Source organism: Hyperolius riggenbachi, chromosome 7, assembly GCF_040937935.1.
Source record: "Hyperolius riggenbachi isolate aHypRig1 chromosome 7, aHypRig1.pri, whole genome shotgun sequence".
Taxonomy (NCBI): Eukaryota; Metazoa; Chordata; class Amphibia; order Anura; family Hyperoliidae; genus Hyperolius; species Hyperolius riggenbachi.
In genome coordinates, this window is record NC_090652.1 from 80,780,695 (window position 1) to 80,801,540 (window position 20,846).

At 45.3% G+C, this 20,846-nt stretch overlaps 1 protein-coding gene across 1 annotated transcript in view; it reads right to left on the minus strand.

Annotated features, from left to right (window-relative positions):
* Positions 1-20,846, minus strand: part of MSLN (mesothelin) — a 90,041-nt gene that overhangs the window by 51,123 nt on the left and 18,072 nt on the right. The window contains exons 6-10 of the mRNA XM_068247290.1: positions 20,723-20,826; positions 15,388-15,503; positions 13,512-13,667; positions 3,482-3,687; positions 2,485-2,579 (exon numbers count right to left, since the gene is read on the minus strand). Of these exons, the coding sequence (XP_068103391.1) occupies positions 2,485-2,579; positions 3,482-3,687; positions 13,512-13,667; positions 15,388-15,503; positions 20,723-20,826 (677 nt within the window). The remainder of the gene's footprint in view (positions 1-2,484; positions 2,580-3,481; positions 3,688-13,511; positions 13,668-15,387; positions 15,504-20,722; positions 20,827-20,846) is intronic.

Consider the following 20,846-nt stretch of genomic DNA (forward strand, 5'->3'; position numbering starts at 1 on the left):
ATGCAAATATGCTTCATCCTTCCAAAGCTGGAAGACTTTTGAATTTGAAGACCAACACTATTCCCAAATCTCCTTAAAACTCAATACTCACCTATGGGAGTTCTCAACTTCAGAAGTCACATGACCCCACTCTCTATAAACTGTGCATCTACTTCTTACACAATACTATGGATAGATCCGTACACTCCCCCTTTTCTTTTAGGTCTCACCTCCTTCCCATAGAAAGGAAAAATGGGAGGTTGCTTAAGTGGTATCTCCAGGGTCAGATTTACTTATGCACTGTAGGCGTGTGCCCACAAGTGGCCCATGTATAAAAGGCGTTTCGCAGGTGCCTGGCTCTTCTACTGACCACATATGCTTTTGCTCCGTTGTTAGGGCCTGATGAAGCGGGATCAAACCTGCGAAACGCGTTGCTTATTTGGAGTTCATGAATAAAATATATTGACTCTGTTCATGGAGTATGTGAATAAATTGTCTTTATCTTAAGCGACAGCATCGAGTCTATTTCTGAGTGGCCGGTCCACCGCCGCCACCCGAATATTTTAAACATTTTAGCATATTTTATCCTTTTGGCGCCTCTGTACATCTACGTGTCAAGATATCCACCCTTGGTAGTTGGAAGGGTGACAAACCCTCCTTTCCTTCTTCAGAGAGCGACATCTTATTCCTGAGTGGGGACAGGTCTAATCTCCCCACCTGCCTATATAGTGGTTGCCTAAACGGTAACCCATGTTTGTAAGTATAATACTTACTCTACACTAATTCTCCCTGATCCAATACATACTACACAATATTGGGCTCTCGGTTTCTCTGCTTTAAAACATATTGACTGTCTTTACTACAGTCGTTGTGTGTCTACTTGGAGGAGGTAAGTCCACCACTCCTCTATTTACCAAGAATTTTTTTTGGACGCCTCTGTTCTCCTGCATAATATTGAGTCCACCCTGGGTGGAGGGTTGAACCCCCTTTTTCTCATCTACAGAGAGCGACTTCTTATTCCTGAGTGGGGTCAGGAAAATCTCCCCACTTGCTTTTACAGTGGTTGCCTAATGGAAACCCTGGTTTGTGAGTATTAATATTTACTCTAGTAACCATTTACCAGTACATATTACACTATTGGGGCTCTTGGTATTCCTTGTTTTCATGTATAAAAGGTGGCTCTTTGGCCGACCCAACGTTCCAGCGATGACGTCTATTCATCGGTGGCAGAGCATCCAGCGCTGGATGGTCTGCCGCTGATGAATGGACGTCATCGCTGAAATGTTGGGAGCCGGTGAGTCCCTTCTAGTAACCGCTCCGCTGGCACTCTGCAGAGGGAAGGGAAGGAGAGGGAGGGAGAGGGCACTATAACTGACTAACCTATACTGTGGTACCTATGGCTGGCTAACCTGTACTGTGGCACTTGTAACTGGCTAACCTACACTGTGGTACCTATTGCTGGTTAACCTATACTGTGGCACCTATAGCTGGCTAACCTATACTGGGGCACCTATGTCTGGCTACCAATACTGGGACACCTATAGCTGGCTATCCTATACTAGGGCACCTATACCTGGCAAACCTATACTGGGCAAACCAATCCTGGGACACCTATAGCTGGCTAACTTATACTGGGGCACCTATAGCTGGCACATCTGACTATGGGGGAGGGGGGAAGCACATCTGAATGTCTATGAGGAGGGTGTGAAAGGTGTGGCTTGTGTTAAGGGGCGGAGCTTAGGGCATCAGAGCTTATGTGCATGGCGCCCTGAGCTGCAAATCTGGCCCTGGGTATCTCTCCCACAATCCTCTGTCCCGTGTCTCAGAAACTCCCACTCCACTTCTAATGGTTTCCTGAAGACTTCTGAATCACTAGCCGATTGAGGAATTTTAACAGGAGGCGGTGCAGGAGTGATGGGCAGCACGGAAGCAGGGCCGGTGCTACCATAGAGGCAAAGGGGTAATTGTCCCAAGGCTCCAGAGTCTGTGGGGGCCCCAAGGTGCCCCTCCTCTCTTCCAGCTATGTTGACACATGAGAGCGGGGTTACTGTGTGTTTACTAAGTATAGGAAAAGGAGGAGGTGAATAATCAAAAATGATGTTTAGGGGACATATGATGGACACCTAATGATATTGTGTGATGGGGGAGGAATTGGATCGGGCCTAGCTGCCGGCTCAGGGGCCCTGGGGGTGATTTGGTTGTAAGGGGGGCCCCCTAAGTTACTTTTGCCCCAGGGCCCCATTATAGCTAGAACTGGCCCTGCACGGAGGAATGGAAAGGCTCTATAGTATTCAGAGCCATCTCTCTGGATAAATATCAAACACTGAGTGACATAAATTGCTCAATGTACTCTGTAAAGTGCTGAGTAAAGGTCAGCCCTAGATAAAATGCATGATAAAAATTGAACTCTCCAACTTCAGCTATTTTTTTTTCTATTTGTTAGCAATGAATTTATTTTATGTGCAGCTAAAGTAATTGCTGTGTTTATACTTATATTGCAGTTACCTCTTTTGGCCAGATAAGGTTTTATGAATTTTTTATAAATAGCTTGCTGATTTCCTGGTGGAATTTGGTTGAAGATAGGGTTCAGACTAGACAAGCTGTAACAAAAGAAAAATGAAAGGAAAATTGTAATGAACTTTCTAATTTATTAATTCTCTGCAATTTAAAAAGTGCTTATTTAAACCATCAGGGTCATAAAAAGTCATTGCAGGAGGAGGAAGATAGATACAATTGTTTATTGTATCAGTTTATTTACACCTCAGGTTTCCTTCAAGTGAAATACAGCATTAAAATGCACCTGAACTCAGAACTTCCTCTCTGCTCTAAAAGATATGCAACAGCATAATAACCTTTAAAGAAAAAATTGCTGATACAAATTCTGTAATAAATCTGCAGTTTGTCTACTTCCTGCTTTCATGGAAGCAGACATAGGGCTTGATTCACAAAAGAGTGCTAACTGTTAGCATGGCCGTTTTCGTGTGAATTTTCGCATCGCGCACGCTTGCGAATTTTTGCGCGAAACGATAACGATTTCACACGCAAATGCGATTTTTCACACGAAAACGATATTGATTTCGCGCGAAAACTTTGTTTCGCGTGAAAATTCGCAATCGCGCAATGCGAAAATTCGCGCGGAAACGGCCGTGCTAACAGTTAGCACTCTTTTGTGAATCAAGCCCATAGGGTTAACATCCTGTGTTTATAAATTTGCTGCTCTGCCAAGACAGCCAGCTGACTCAGCTGAGAGATCAAATGGTAACTAATTTATGGTTAAACAATGACCTAACAGTGAAAACCAGATGGAATAGTAAACGGCTCCCTGCTCTGTTTTTCACCAGAAAAAAAATATTTAGTTGGAACTCCACTTAACTGTGATTAGCAAGCAAACAGTACTGATCAACCAATTACTGAGGTTCAAAGGAAAAAGCTACCCACAGCTTCCTGTTATTGGTATTCCGGTTGGGTCCCCACCCTCCGCATTTGACAAAGGAAGACTTACACCACGTGGTAGGAGTCACAGGACAAGTTATTTGGTAGAAGGCTGACTGTGTCTGTGCTGATATAAGGTAGAAAACTACTGAGGCTGCCTTGGAGTAGTTGAGTCCAATTGCTACTGTCAAAAGTATTAAAGCTGGGCTGGTTAACTTGCAAAGTCTTTCGCAGAATAGCCGTGGCCAAAGATGGGTCCAAAGTAGTCCGATTGTTCTGTAAATATAAAGAAAATTAGTAGAAACATAATGGGATTTCACACTTACTTTACACATCATGGGCCATGAGACACAAAAGGCCAGTAATTTTCCAGTATGGAGGCAGTGCACAGCAAGCAGTGCCGCTTTCAGGGCATCACAGGGGGGACTGCTGTATGGGGCCCAAGTTAATCTGGGGCCCGGCAAACAGTGCCACACATGGGCTGCCCGTTAATGTGATGAGAAATGCTGAGAGGCTCATCCAGGAGTTACCTTAATTGGTGAGTAAAGTAAACCTGAGACGCATGGGAGAAAAGGATTTTTACTTGCCTGCGGCTCGTTCCATCTCCCTGTAGTCCATCAGCTTCCTCAATACCCTTCCTGTCCAATCCATTGTGCTCCTGTAATGTCTGCATAATACAGCAGGGTTGCGGGGCACTGCACATGCACTGTTGCTGGGCCGCGTGCCTCCTCCATCCTGCTCCCATAACTGGGAGCATTCTGTGCAAGCGCAGTTACAGTCTTAATGAGCTGAGCATATGCAGAACGCTCCCATCCATGGGAGGGCATGCAAAGTGGACACACAGATGTTAGTGTGTTCCGACCTTCAAAGATTGTAATTTGCAATGGGGGGCAGAGGGGAGTGAGGGGGGCCTAGTAGGTTTGCCCAGTATGGGGCCCAAAAATTTCTGATGGAGGCCCTGACGGCAAGTTTACCAGTCCTAACGCCAAGGAAACACCACCCATTACCCAGTTATATTACTAATTACTATTAGCACTTCATGCATTACCACATGGTGATAATAGTGTAACGGGTTCTGCCCCATGTCATTGCTAGTGAAAGCACAATTTTCTATCTGTGTACTGAAAATTTACAAACATTTCATGCAGCAGGCTCATTGAGAGAGGGAGGATATCCCACTTTCAGTCACCACTGCTGCCCGTCAAACTGCTTTAGCCACCTCTCAGGTGATGAGATCCAGTACTGCACTAGCTCCATCTTTCTGGATAGGATGCTAACATAATTTTGGGGGGGGGAGTTGTTGGCCCCGATTCACCAAAAAGCTGTGAAGTTACTGTGCACAACTACAGAATTTTACCATTACTAACGCTGAGGAAGCACTGCTTGTTAACCTATTAGGACCACGTGTCCTTGTGTGATCAGCACCCATGTGCAGTAGGAAATGGAGTGCTATGACCTGGCCCTCCTTCCGTACCCCTCAGACCACAGGTGTCGAACTCCAGGCCTGGAGGGCCGGATCCATGCCAGTGTTTAGGATGGACTGAGAAAGAGAGGAATGTGTTCTACCTGATGGACCACACCTTTCCTGATTCAGACCCATCAATTCATTTGAGCTGTGTCAAAAATGTGTGAGGACCTCGGCCCTCATAGGACCGGTTTGACATCCCTGCCTCAGACGGTGATAAGTAAGCCTTCGAATGGGTCAGCATCTCCAATAAATTATAGCTCTCTTAGTATAAAATAGCTCTTTATTAGAAATCCATTTAAAAGGCTACAGCAGAAAGTGGATGGCTGTGACCCAGCAACAGCCCGCTCTTTGAGGCCAGATAACCTTTCCTCAGGCTGGACAGCCTCATACTAGGGGCTAAGAGAGCTATAATATATCGGAGGTGCTAACCCATTCGTGCCATATTAGGACCACACACTTTATTGGTATAGTGCATGGTAATTACGTTAATGATCAGTGCTTCCCCGGCCTGCGCACAGCAGTTTTACCACTGTTTGGTGAATTACGGCCCTTATCTGACCAAGGTTTATCTCTCCTTATTTGTTTATCTCATGAATTAACTCTCCTTGGCCCACATGCAATTAACCTTTTCTCCTGAGTTTTCTGCTAGGTGATATTTTCACACTTTGTCAATAAGATGCCCTTTAAACCGTCAGCAAGAGAGAAAATACTCAAAATAATTTTGACAGTACTTCTTCACCTACTTTATGGTCCTTTTTCAGTTGCAGAGTGCTGAAAAAAGTTATTTTAAAAAGAATTTGAAAAATTATCTCCTAGGAAAAAAAATTAATTGCATATGGGCTCTTATCTGCTCACTTTGGATTACAATAAAATCACCGTAATTCGGGGGCGTGGCTTGGCTATGGAAGGGAGCGGTCGTGCACGCTGAGAGCTCCGTGGATCCCTTCGTGTTTAGGCACTCCAAAAGCGCAATTAATCCAACATGAGCACTGAAAAGAAGAAGGGAACAGCTAGGAAAAGGAGGGGGAAGAAGTCGAAGGGAAATAGAGGTGAAATTGACTCCTATTTCCGCAACTCCTCTCAACGCCAAGCCCTGGCCTCGGAAGACGACACTGACGCCATCTTGGCTGACACGCCGAGAAGCTCACAAACAGCACAACGCGCCTCCTGCGGCTCCACTACGGGCAGGGCCTCGGAGTCCTCCGGAGACGACTCAGACTCAGGAATTGATATTAAGACCCTACTACGATCAATCCCCACTAAAGCAGACTTTGAGGCCCTTGCATCCCGCATTGAGAACGCATACAAGCAGGATATAGCTGAAGTGCGCAAGGACCTGAACGAGGTGGGAAATAGAGTTGACGCACTAGAAAAGAACCAAGCTCGGTCGGAGGACTTGCTGAGATCGGCGGTAGCTCGTCTTGACTCACAAGACAAACGTATGGACGCCCACTGGATGAAAATGGACGATCTTGAAAACCGTAGCAGGCGCAATAATGTCCGGGTAAGAGGCCTGCCAGAAGCTACAGGTACGGAGGATTTGGTACCCTCCTTGGAGGGGATCTTTAGAAAATTACTTGGTAAGCCTGATACCTTCCCAATAGAAATTGACAGAGCTCACCGAGCCTTTGGCCCCAGACTCACGAACCCCCCCAGACCGAGGGATGTAATCTGTAGGATCCACTATTACTCCGTCAAGGAAGCCATCATGGCGGCGGCCCGGGAACAACGGGAACTGGACTTTGACGGTGCTACATTGCATTTCTACGCAGATCTCTCTAAACACACTCTGCTATTGTGGCGTGCGGTCAAACCCTTACTGGAGGCCTTAAAACCAACGGGCGCTAAATACTCATGGGGCTACCCTTTCTCCCTACTGATCAAGAAAGAAGGTCAATCATTTCTTTTTCAATCTCCGGCCGACCTACAGAAGGTGGAAGACAAGTTTCATCTGGACAAGATCCTCTTGCCGGACTGGCCTACTCCCGCTAAACCGACCCCCCTGCCGCAGAGAGAACGTTGGCAAACTGCCTCTGCCAAGAAGAGACGTGACAGAGCCTCCGACCAAACTGCAAACGATAGCGGTGCAGACTCCGAATCTACACCAGAGTGAGTACTTTCTTCTCCTAATCTTGCTGTGATAGGCCCTAGCAGGTCTGGGCCCTGGTGTGTCACTGGAAGTATTCTGGAGTAACTCTCCTACCTGGATTGTTCATGCTATATACGTGACTCTGTAATTTTTGATCGGTTGCCCTTCTTTACTCAGGAGCAATAGACTGCTTATCACTTTATCTACCTATTTTTAACATTTTACAAACTTTATTTTTTGTCTACACATGGGGCGGCCATGTTTGTTCCGACCTCATGTTCCCCCCCTCACGGTTAATTCGTATGCAGGCCTAACGTAAGGAACGTTACCCATTGGAGCCGGGGTGAATGATTTGCATTCTCCTCTACCATCGGGACAGTAACTAACCACTTTTCTCTCCACAGGTCAATCAGATTTAGCATTCACAAAGCGATATCTTATTATGAGATGCTATACACTTTTTTATTATAGTTAAAGGGCCATATACTTAACCATGAGCGATAGGTGGGGGAGATAGAAGGATATAAGAGTAACTATAAGACTAAGGGGTCGCCTAGTCAACAACTGGTAGCTATAAACACCTACTCTGTTAATGTATATATATAATTATCTTACGTTTTGTTCATTGTTTTATTTCTGATGCTCCTTGCATAGGCATAGTCACTGTTAAGAATGACACCAAAGCCCCAAGGGTTAACTTCACATTGAAGATCTCAAAACATAGTGCCTACCGCGGAGGGATGCTTGATGCCTGTACTGGCGCTCCGCCTGGCTTTCCATTTCCCCAAAAGAGCCCCTGTAGTCCGATGTCGGGTTTTTTCCCTTCTCTGGGCTGCGGAGCCCCTTTAGCTGTGTCGTGGTCATTGCTCCCCCAGGGTAACGGCACAGCAGTGAGGTTATTGCCTCAGTTGGTGGTTTATATGTGTGTATGTTCTGTCTATGTCCCTCTCCTTTTCTCATGCTCCTCTCTTTTTCTACTCCTTCTCAGGTCATGCTCGCTTCACTCCACATTTAACATATCCAACTATGCCAAATATTTAAGACATGGGTGATCACAGATTGAAACTGGCTTCCCTTAATGTTAATGGCTTTAATGTTCCAAATAAGAGGTCACAAATCCTATACGGATTCCACAGAGAAAAGGTGAATATATTACTTTTGCAGGAAACTCACTTTAAAGAGGGTCAGGTTCCGGACCTGACCACGTCTAAATATTTCCCACAATGGTTTTTTAGTGCTCCCAGTACAGCTAAAATCAAAGGCACGGCGATAGCTCTGCATAAAAACCTTAATGCTCAGGTCATAGATAATATGGGAGATGAAGAGGGCAGATTCACCTTTATTAAGCTAATCATTGAGGGGAAGCCATTTACGATCGCAAGTATTTATCTCCCAAATAAATCTCAGACCTCCGCTCTCTCGGGTATTCTTGAGAGACTGGATCGTTTTAAGGAGGGCTATCTGATCGTGGGAGGGGACCTGAATTTCACCCTGGATCCTCTCCTTGACAGTTCAAAGAGCCGTTCTTCCGTCACATATAAATCACTAAAAGCTGTCAAGGGGAGGATCCTGGACATGCAACTGATGGACGCGTGGAGGGTTTTTCACCCCACGGCTCGAGATTATACCCACTTTTCAGTTCCTCATAACGTATATAATAGACTTGATGTGTTTTTAATCTCACATGCGCTCCTCTCGTTCCATGCCCGTTCCTCAATCGGATCCCAGACTTGGTCCGATCACTCACCAGTCTACCTAGAGCTTAAAGATATATTCAGAAAGAAAGGTAATTCTTCATGGCGTATGAACACTAAATTACTTAAAGATCTAAAATACGCCTCACATTATTCAAAGGTGCTCTCAGAGTATATTGCACATAACTGCAATGAAGAAAACGGCCCTAGCCCGGTATCTATTTGGGAAGCACATAAATGTGTTCTTCGGGGCGCAATGATTCAGATGGGGGCCGGGTATAAGAGGGAGAGAAGCGCACAGATAGCTGAGGTATGGAACGAGATTAAGCAGCTGGAGCTTCAACATAAGCAAACTTTAGCAGCTCAAACGCTAGAACTCCTAACGGAAAAACGCAAACAACTGCTACAAATGTTTGAATTTAAAAGAGTTGATAACCTTCTAAGATATCGTGCCCATCTTTACGAATATAACAATAAGTGCAGTAGATTGATGGCCAGGTCCCTTCGCATACGCCAGAACTCATCCTTTATCCCGAAAATTCTTAACCATTTAGGCTCCACAAAAGTGAAAACTGAGGATATTCTGCAGACCTTCCATAAATACTATTCGGACCTATACAATATTACAGGTGCATTCAATGACAAGTCAGATGAGTCTATGGACCTGATCATTGACAAATTCTTAGACAAGCATAGGCTCCCATCTCTGAACACAGAACAACTCGAATTCCTAAATGAACCGTTCACAGAAGATGAGTTCCTTGCAACGGTGGGGTCCCTCCCTAATGGCAAATCTCCTGGCCCTGACGGGTTTTGTATTGAATACTACAAAAAATTCAAAGCCACCTTAGCCCCTATCTTTACCAAAGCTTTTAACGCCCTATCTGTCACCTCCCCTCCCCCCAGAGATATGCTCCAGACACATATCATAGTCATTCCAAAACCGGGCAAAGACCCCCTATTATGTACTAATTATCGCCCCATTTCGCTCATTAATGTCGATCTAAAGATAATGTCAAAGATTCTGGCCAATAGACTCCAAACGTTTATGCCATTGCTTATTCATTCTGACCAGGTAGGCTTCCTACCTGGACGAGAAGCTGCTGACAATACAATTAAGACCATATTGCTGATGCAGTCCGCACAAGGCGCCAGGACCCCTACCCTGCTGCTTTCTATAGACGCAGAAAAAGCGTTTGATAGGGTCTCCTGGCGCTTTCTGCAAAGAGTATTCAGCTCTAGAGGCGTAGCCCCAGACATGAACTTCTATCAAAAGGTTTTTGCCCTATACCAATCCCCTACGGCAAGGGTCAGAATTAATGGTCACTTATCTAACGAAATCCCAGTCCGTAACGGGACTAGGCAGGGCTGCCCCTTATCCCCTCTCCTGTACATACTATACATGGAGGTACTGGCTGATGCAATCAGAATGAATCCGGATCTTAAAGGCTTGAAAGTTGGCACTAAAGAGTATAAATCTGCGATCTATGCAGACGATTTATTGCTATACATCACCTCTCCCATGACCACTCTGCCCAATTTACTTAGGGTGCTGACCGAGTTCGGCTCCCTGAGTAACTATAAAGTCAATACCTCTAAATCTGAGATTCTAAACATCAGTGTACCGGTCTCTCTGCAATCCACTCTGCAGAAGGCCTTTCCCTTTGTCTGGAAACCACAACACATTACTTACCTAGGGGTCCGCCTGTGCTCAGATTTGGAGAAATTATATGATCTTAACTTCGTCCCCCTGCTCCAGACTCTTGAAAAAGATGTGGATTCCTGGGGATCCTTGGCCCACTCGTGGTTGGGTAGAGTGAATATCTTAAAAATGAATTGTATGCCTCGTCTATTATACCTCTTGCAGACCATCCCAATTACAATCCCTTCAGTATTCTGGAGGAAGTTCTCTAAAATGATGTCTCTTTACGTGTGGAAATCTAGAAAACCAAGGATAGCTCTGAGTACCCTACAACAACCCAAATCAGAAGGGGGATTAGCATTGCCCCACCCCAAAGCATATCATTCAGCAGTGCACCTCAATCGGATCATTGAGTGGACCCACAATCTGAGGAACACCCAATGGGTAGAACTGGAAAGAGATATCTTAGGATATACCCCGGGAGCAGGAATATGGGTTTGGCCTTGGCGCCGCCCATCTCTCCTCCCTGGTAGATTTTCCCTGACACGAGAAACATACAAAGTCTGGGACAACTTACTGTCACAACATCGCATAGCTACATACCTAGGGCCTGACACCCCCATATGGGACAATCCCTTATTCCCACCTGGTCTATACCTATCGAACCGACTCCGCAAACTTACTTCTCCCACACTTAAACTAAAACAGGTATGGCAGAATGGTAAAACAATACCATTATCCTCCCTAATAGGATCATCCGGCAATCCAGATGAGGTATACTTTGAATATATACAACTATCTCATTTCCTTAGTAAAGAGACAGATAAAGATTTCTCTATCAGACCAGAGACAGAGTTAGAGGAGGTTTGCTTCTCCCATCCGCCAGTGGAGCACAGAATCTCTAATCTTTACAGCCCCTTACTCGCACACCTTTGTGACAATACCCCCTCATTCAAGACCCAATGGCAGAATAAACTGAAAATTCCGATTTCTGAGACAGAGTGGACAAAGTGTTGTACCTTTGCCCACAAATGTTCTATCTCAGCCAGGGCACAGGAGAACGCCTACAAAATCCTGACAATGTGGTACAAGACTCCAGATAAACTCCATAAATGCAATCCCAATATATCAGATCTTTGCTGGCGATGTGGCAGGGAGGTAGGCGATATGATACACATATGGCATAGCTGTTCTAAAATTATTCCATTCTGGGAAAAAATTTGCAAAATTATAGCAGCTATCAGTAACATTAAAGTCAACAATGACCCAGCTCATATTTTACTTTTAAACATAAATTGCCCCATAAAAGCCTACAAAAAATCACTGATTCGCCATATCCTCGCCGCCGCACGCCTCACAATTCCAAAATTTTGGAAATCTACCCAATCTCCGTCTATTCTAGATTGGAAGGCTGAGCTCGAAGCACTAAAACAATCAGAACAAGTTATTTTCTGGGCTTCGGACAGGGAGGAGAAATTCAATGTATTGTGGAGAAGATGGGAAATATTCGCTTTGTCTGAGGAAGGTCAGGCTGTGCTGTCGACTGACCCATATTAAATTATTACCCTCTGGAGTGACTTGAGGCGAGACATGACCTAGCAGAGAGAACTATGGCTGTGATTCCACTCATATTTCTCTCTTGCATCTTTCCTTTCTCTCTTCCTATCTTTCTATCCTGCTACACTGTTTCCCCCCCCTCCCCCCCCATCTTCTTCCCCCTAACATTAGCTATGTATAGGTGGGTTAAGTTCATAGATACTGTTAAATATACCAATCTGTTATTAGGCTGCGGCTATATAGACTCATTTTACTAAAACTGTTCAAGTATATTAGTCCAGCCATCTGGGTCCAGGTCGTCTTGGTTGGTAGTAAGCTATGTATATTCATGGGACCCATGACACTATACTCCTCCTCAACCTTTAGCATCGACTCCCCAAGGGAGAGCGATTGCTTGGTGAGGAGCTCAAACAATTGAGTCTTTAGGGTTAAGCGGCCCATCTTGGCTAAATTACAACAGCACACACGTAGATTCCAGTAGTAGCCAATGCATTGTATATGTGAACTGCCAAATGCTCAATATATGCCCTATTAGCTAATCCTCATGTTCCCATTGTATATGTTCATGTGTTCATGTTTGTATCCTTGTTTATGCAAAATTTTGAATAAAAACTATTATATTCAAAAAAAAAAAATCACCGTAATTCGGTTACTGGAAATAGTCGGACCCCGAATTATGCTGTCAAGGGTAAATGTAGGTAATCAGTAGGGAAATATATTTGTTATATACCCTGAGATTACCTAGCGCAGAGAGAGCAGCCTTTTGGCTTCTCCCTGCACCCAAATTAGCACCAGGCTGAATCATATGTACTCCAATATACCATCCGTGTGAAGCTAATTTACACAGAAGCCTATGCTTTGTGTAATTGCCTTCTTAAAACAGAAGGAATTTTGCAATAATTCAGCTATAAGTGAACATTTGTGGTTACCCACAATGCACCACTACTGAATATGCAAATTATCTCTTTTCACCCCTGTAAGCCAGGCAAGCACCAGAACCGCTGGTGTATAGCAAGCCTATAGCTTTAAATATTACACAGCCACACCAACCCCACATGTCGACAGCCTGTTTCAGGCTTTTGGCCCTCATCAGTACATGACAGGGATTGATATGGCTGTATGGGATAGGGCTTGGACCAGTACAACAGAGTAACCAAGCAGCTTGGGGCTACCCAAACCACTAGGAATGTATAGGGGGATAAAAGAGACCGAAAAGCCCTCCTACTAATAAGCAATGCTCGGTGAAATGTGCCTTCTTATAACAGAAGGAAACTTGCAATAATTCAGCTATAAGTGAACATTTGGTAACCACATTTGTGGTCACCCACAATGCACCACTACGTTACTCACAATGCACAGAAGTCTTTTACCATATCTGTATGTTTTGAGGATGTGGAAGGTAAGTGGACTACCCAGAGGAAACCCACCCAAACACGGGAAGAACATACAAACTTCATGCAAATAGTGCTATGGCCTAGATTTGAACCGGAGACCAAGTGCTGCAAGGGGACAATGCAATCCACCACACCACCGTAACACCACAAAACCTAAAGGTACTTCTGGGTAAACTTTAAATTAGAAAGAAATCTCAGTGTATGCCATTAATGTTGTACAATAGCTGATTGATCCAGGAAGAGGGATGCGACTTACCGATGACAGAGCTGCATTGAAGGTGGAGAGGAAATTGGATACACTGGTAGCATTCTGCAGAGTACCCACAATGCTGTTTACCACAGATGGAGTCATTGTTGTGTTCAGAGAGAAGCTGACCAGTTGTGGTGTTGTGAGGGAAGGCAGGACATCCAGCTAAAGAGAAATACGGGGAAGATATTAAAAGGGACATTTCACATATTACATTTCATATTTGTGTTCAGCAGTGGCGCTGTAGACATACTCAAAGTGCAAAAAGAACATCTGTACATTTACAGAAAATGGTAATATTGTTTTGGGTCAGTGGTTCATTAGGTGGTAAAGACAGAGTCAGCCAGGTAACGTGCATAAATTTTAGAACTGAATACAGGTGGAAGGCTCTGACATTTTCTTACTTCCAGTTTTCTTTAACCATTTCAGCTCGCAGGTTGACATACCTATGTCTATCTCATCATGTCACATGTCACCTCGGGTATTCTTTAAAGAGAACCCGAGGTGGGGTTCTGAGAACGTAATCCCCATACAGAGGCTGGGTCTTCCTACAGAGCCCAGCCTCTGTTGCTAGTCAGATTCCCCCTAAGTCCCCCCTGCGCTCTGTGAGACCCCATTAAGCGTGTCGCAGCGGGCTGTGCTTACCTCTCTAATGCCAGTCTTGCCGCTCCCCCGCCTCCTGCATCGCTCCGGTCCCCGCCCACATCCCTTCCCTCGCCGCTGATTGGAGGGAAGGGACGCGGGCGGGGACCGGAGCGATGCAGGAGGCGTGGGAGAGCGGAGACTGACATTAGAGAGGTAAACATAGCCTGCACAGAGCGGCTGTGATTAATGGGGTCTCCCTAAGCGCAGGGGGGGGGGGCTTAGGGGGAATCTGACTAGCAACAGAGGCTGGGCTCTATAGGCAGACCCAGCCTCTGTATGGGGATTTTGTTGTTAGGGCCCTGCCTCCGGTTCACTTCTGGAATTTCAGATTTTAAAGTCTGAAAACCACTGCGCCTGCGTTGCAGTGTCCTCGCTCCTGCTGATGTCACCTGGAGCATACTGCGCAGGCCCAGTATTGTCTGTGCCAGTGCAGTATGCTCCTGGTGACATCAGCGGCAGCAAGGACACGGCAATGCAGGCGCAGTGGTTTTCAGACTTTAAAGTCTGAAATTCCAGAAGTGAACCGGAGGCGGGGCCGGAGCATCGGTGAGTGGCTGTGCGGACACAGGACATCTGCGGGGGACCATTAGAAGCCCCGGGTAAGTTCTACTCATTTTCCCCCGACCCCCCTACAGTACTCCTTTAAGACTAAATTACAGAGACAGTGCTCTGGGCAGACTAGGTCATACCAGTTGTAAATTCCTGTATGTAATGCAATTTTTAGGATGGGGATAAGAGGTAGACATACCTATGTATGTAAGTGCAGTTGTCCTTTAAAGGGTGCCTGAAATGTGTGAGATATGGGGGTGCCACATTTATTTCCTTTTAAGCAATACCAGTTGCCTGGCTATCCTGCTGATCCTCTGCCTCTAATACTTTCAGCCATAGACCCTGAACAAGCATGCAGCAGATCAGGTGTTTCTGACATTATTGTCAGATCTGACAAGATTAGTTTCATGCTCGTTTCAGGTGTGATTCAGACACTACTGCAGCCAAACAGATCAGGAGGATGCTAGGCAACTGGTATTGTTTAAAAGGAAATAAATATGGCAGCATCCATATTCTTCTGACTTAAGGTTCCCTTTAAGCTGCAGACTCACCTTCCACCTCTCAACAGAAGATGATGTGAGCATCACGGAAACTGGGCTGAGAAGGATAACAATCTCAGGTTACATGAGCAGTTCTTATGTGATTGTTTGAGTGGCTCATACAATTATCATTCCTATGCTTCTGTACTTACAGGGCTGAAGTTTGGGTTTAGCGCAGTGAAGTCACTCAGGTCAGCCATCTGTGAAAATTGCCCAAAGTTCTTTTTTAGCCACGAGCTGCTGTTGACATTCTGAGAACAGGCTGAGCCTAGAGAGATGGACCAGAAATCGTAAGAGAAATGATCAGTTTGAGATTCAGACAGTTGGAACTTCTGCACTGGGCAGTGTGAATAAGAGGTAAACTCCATTCATGAATTAAGTTTTGCATTTTTGATTGGAACGAGGCATGGTTTGTTTGCCCTTTTATGGAATCCAGTCACAAATAAGTATTTGTAAAAAAAACTGAATGTTCCTTCATGAGATGGATGCCTCCCAACTACCCCCAGTGTTTGGCCACTGCTCGAGAGCAATTTCCAGGGGGTGGATCCAGGGGTGTAACTACAAACCTAGATTTTGATGCCCCCACCCCCCAGTGTTTACACTTCCTTAACCGTAGTGGCCCCCAGGGGTGTTGCTAGGATGCTAAGACCTCCGGGGCACTTTTGGGCCTGCCCAGCAAAATGTTGGATGAAGCCCCCTCTCAAGTAATACAAAAAAAAACCAAAAATGCAGCATATCTCATAAATAGGCAGTGTCACTTAAACATAACTATGCAGTTACCTGGCTTCTGTTCTGGCTAGTCTGGCTTTCTGCTGGGCATGCTGCCCTGCTGTCAGGTTTTCTGGCAGTCCCCCCATGGCATTCTCTGACCTTCTAGTGGACCCCCTCCCATGCTCCCAAGGGCCTCACTCCCATTGTGGCACCACAACTCCCAGCATGTCTCCATAAAGAACCACAGCTCCCTACATGCCCCCATAAAGGCATCACAGTGTCCAGCATGGCACCACAGCACCCAGTATGCCCACATAGAGGCACCACAGCACCCAGCATACCCCAGATTGATGCACCACAGCTCCCAGCATGCCCACCATTAAAGCACCACAGCTGTCTCTGCCTGAGGGACATCCATGGCACCCATAGATCCTGGGCACGTTCTACTTATCTTTGGTGCTAGCAATGCCCCTGGTGACCCCCATGGTTAGGAGGCACACCTGCCAAGAATCATGTAGAAAACCATGCCACACGCTATGAAAATCTTAGCTATAAATAGCAGGTGCAAAGCACCCGCTGTTTATAGCTGCAATTTGCATAGTGTCTGGCACAGCCACCAGCTATTTTATCTTGCTTAAATTATTGTTTATAGCCACTAATCACGGCTATTAACTAATTGCACTCCACTCAGAATAGGTCTCACTATGCTTGAACAAAAAACATACACATGCTAAGCACCATATCCAGAGGTTGTCTTTTACAAATACAGATACATTCAGGTTTTGCTTTCCTGCAGCTGCAGGCCTCCTTTCTGTTTGCCTCTAGATGTCAGCGTCTCGGTAGTGGGGGTGGCAATGCTTAGGAGCACTCATGGAGAAGCATGTGATCAGCTGATTATTTGCTGGACATGTTTATGTGTTAAACCAGGAAGTTATCACTGCAAATCAGAACCTTACAGATCTATCAGCTAACCAATCTGATCACATGCATCTCCACGAGGTCTCCTAAGAATTGCCATCGCTACCCCCTACCAATGGCACATGCTGGGACTGCCCTTTTAGCTGGCCCTACAGGATGATATCTTTAAAATAATTGATACAAAAACTTCAGAACAATTGAAAGTTAATTGTATATGTGCTATGCCAGTTGTTTGCAATATGCCAACTGTTCATATTCAGTTTGATCACAGAATCAAATCAATTGTTCTGATGAACAATTGGATTGTATCTGTTATGGCCAGTTTAACCCTTACCTTTCACTCTCTACCAGTTTTAAAGCAAACTTGAGCTAAAAATAATCTTATGAGAGAAACAATTGTATCCACAGCCCTAAATCTAAATAGGACCTTTCGAGAATCCCACATTTTCATTTTGTATTTGAAAATGAAACGTGTAAGTTTAAGGTTTCTTTTGTCTCAGCTGAAAGGCACCATCCTTTTTTTTTCATTGACCAAGAGTTTATTGAAACATTGGCAATACAGAATCATGTGTTTCACAGCCAAAAAGCCACTTCCTCAGAGGCACACTGTATACAAACATCAACTGTAGACCATAATAAATATGTAGCCGCAATCTGTGTGCCTCTGAGGAAGCGGCTTTTTGGCCGTGAAACATGTGTCAGGCAGTCTTTTATGTGATTTGGAATCCTGAATTGATGTCCATACGTATAGTCCGCAATTTTGAAGATACTTTGGATTAAAGAATAAACAGAGAATTTGTTCATATAAAACCCCCGTGCTTCTTTTTTAGTGGACATTGCTTATAGCTATATTGTGGGGTGGAACAGAACTACTTATCTTATTGTGTTTATAATACAGAATCATGCAAATATGGTATTACAGTTATGAGCAAGTGAAACGGTGTAACAAGGAGGCCAAAATATAACAGCGTGTATGAAGTTATACATAAGAATTCGAGTTCGAGGTCATCTGAGGATAACCAAACCATAACCGGATCTGACAGAGTATGGATGTAGTTATAAAAGTATTGGAGGCATAGGATCAGCAGGAGAGACAGGCAATTGGTATTGCTTAAAAGAAACTAAATATGGCATTCTCCATATCCCTCTCACTGCATGGTAAGATGTTGTTAACTTGCCAAGAATACCAGATAATCAAACCAAACACAGCTACTGATCCTGGTAAACAGATCTTTTTTTGCTGCTGCTGATTTTGAAGGATGGGTTGAAGGACTCCTCACTAGTTCACAAATTCGCCAAAAGGGAGGGATCACACACTTCCCCAGAGAAGTAGCTATAGGTGGGTAAGGGGGGACATATATACCCGTGCGCAGCACTGTGAGGGCGCTCGGCACAGCCTCTGCACCCCCACGTGAAAGGCCGCTTGCTGGCTGCCCAAAGTGCCCCTGCTTCTGTCCTTCCCTGTGCAGAGGAGTGCAGAAGCATTAACAGCAACAGAAAAGTGGCGCGCATTTGGCTATCTAAATGGGGTGGGGGGAAGCACATCTGGCCATCTAAAGTAGGGCACAACTGGCTATCTAAAGGGGGGCACACCTGGCTCTGTAAAGGGGTGCATATTTGGTGGAATCAGTTGAAAAGGGTTCCTCAATCATCTGTAGTAAAAGGGCTCCTCCATAGACTTCAATGTTATTTCTTCAAATATGGGCTACAAGGTGGTGAAAAGGGCTCCCGTGTTTTCTTTCGGCTACAAAGTTTTTGATTCAGCTACAAAAGGGTTCCCCTTTGTAGCCCATATATTTGATTCAGCTACAAATGGATGCCCCTTTGTAGCACATATTTTTGAATGGGCTACAAATGGACGCCCCTTTGTAGCCCATATTTTTGATTTGGCCACAAGGTTCTTGACTACAAGGTTTTTAATTCTGCTACAAATGGACGCCCCTTTGTAGCCCGTATTTTTGATTCGGCTACAAGGTTTTTTTGATTCTGCTACAAAAGGGCCCCCTTTTATAGGTGTGTGTGTGTGTGTGTGTGGGGGGGGGGTGTTCTTAGGGTTAGGCACTACTGGGGGGGTCTTAGGGTAAGGCACCACCAGGGGAGGGTTCTGTGTGAGAGTAGGGAGAAGTTAGGTCATAGTAATCACCACAGGGGCCTTAGGGTTAGGCACCACCAGGGGGCCTTAGGGTTAGGCACCACCAGGGGAGTCCTAGGGTTAGGCACCACCTGGGGTTCTTAAGGGCTGGTTCAGACGGACGTTTGCAAAGCGTTTACAGCCAGCGTTCAGGGCTTGGTGTTAAACGCTCCCATTCAAGTGAATGGGAGCGTTTGTACCAAGCTTTCAAGCGCGTTTACACAAACGCGGCGTTTGGGTCCCGATTTTCCCTGGCGTTCAAGGAGCCCCTGGAAGCTACATGTAGCTTTCAGGGGAGGTTAACCGCGACGGCTAATGTCCCTCTAGGGGAAGAAAAAACGCGACCACATCCAAACGCACACGAACGCTGCTAAACGCGACGCCAACGAACGCAACGCCTCCAAACGTCCATCTGAACCAGCCCTAAGGGTTAGGCACCACCTGGGGGGGGGGGGGGGGTCTTAATGTTAGGCACCAGTGTTAGCACCACCTGGGGAGGGGTTAGGGTTAGCCTAGGTTCTGTGTGACAGTAGGGAGATGTTAGGTCATTGTAATCACCAGGGGCTGTCTTAGGGTTAGGCACCACCAGGCGGGTGAGGGTTAGGCAACACCAGAGGGGGTCTTAGGGTTAGGTATCACCAAGGAGGGGTTAGGGTTAGGCATCAAGGGGTAGGGTCTTAGGGTTAGGCAACACCAGAGGAGGGTTCTGTGTGAGAGTAGGGAGAAGTTAGGTCATAGTAATCACTTTTCTTGGCTATTTCACGTCTCTTGGCTATATACAGAGCCCTTTTATAGCCCAACAAATTTTGCCTATAACAGCATCCTTTTTATAAACTAGAATTAGCTTTTCCGCTACACCAGGCACCCTTTATAGCCGAATTTGGCATATGGGCTACACCAGGCACCCTTTGTAGCCGAATTTGGCATATGGGCTACACCAGGCACCCTTTGTAGCCTAATCTGGCTTTTTTCGTCTGTATCAGGAGTCCTTTTTTCCAGGAGCCCTTTTCAAATGTACGCATTTTTGGGGGTATATCTGGCTATCTGAATGGGGGGAAGGGTGACACACATGGCTATCTAAACAACATTTGACTCCACCCACGACCACAACCACATTTTGATGTGTAGCCACACCAATTTGTCCAGAGAGGGGCGCAAAAACTGTTTTTGTCCCTGGGTGCTGAAAACCCTAGCTACGCCTCTGCACTTTCCCGCAATAGCATTGCCGCTGGGTTTGTGTATGTTTAACAAACTTTTACACTTTTTTTTTTACAGTACTCAGTGATTTCAATAGGAAATACATCTGTTGTGTAGAAAAGTAGTGCAGGTTGTATCTGTTTTTGAACGCTATGCAGAATCGCAGATGCCTCCTGAAAAGCAGCGGCCCCGTAGACTATCATTGCATGCGTTTTTTCCAATGAGGCAAAACACACTGCAGATTTTTACAAGTGTGATCCCTCCTTAATAGAAACAAGCAACTCCTTGTCAAGAGTATCCCCAACTTAAAATCACTGCGCAAGGGTGTTCTTTGTTCTCGTGTATTCCAATCCTGCCAGACCAGTGCTTTTTCCTTATCAGACCAGACCACACCACACCCCTATGTGATGCTTCTTTGTTCTACAGGGTTCTGGGGAACTTTCTGGGACATACATAAAATGCAATAAGAATAAGCAAGAAGAATGCAGGAACTGTTTGCAAGATTGGCAGTCATGTGACATAATATATACCTGACACCGTTTGCTGGTTGCTCAGGAATGATTTTAGAGCCGGATATGTTGCTTTCTTTACTGCATCATTCATTAAGGGGAATGCAGCATCCAGATTTCGCACCCTGATAAAGACAAAAGCAGA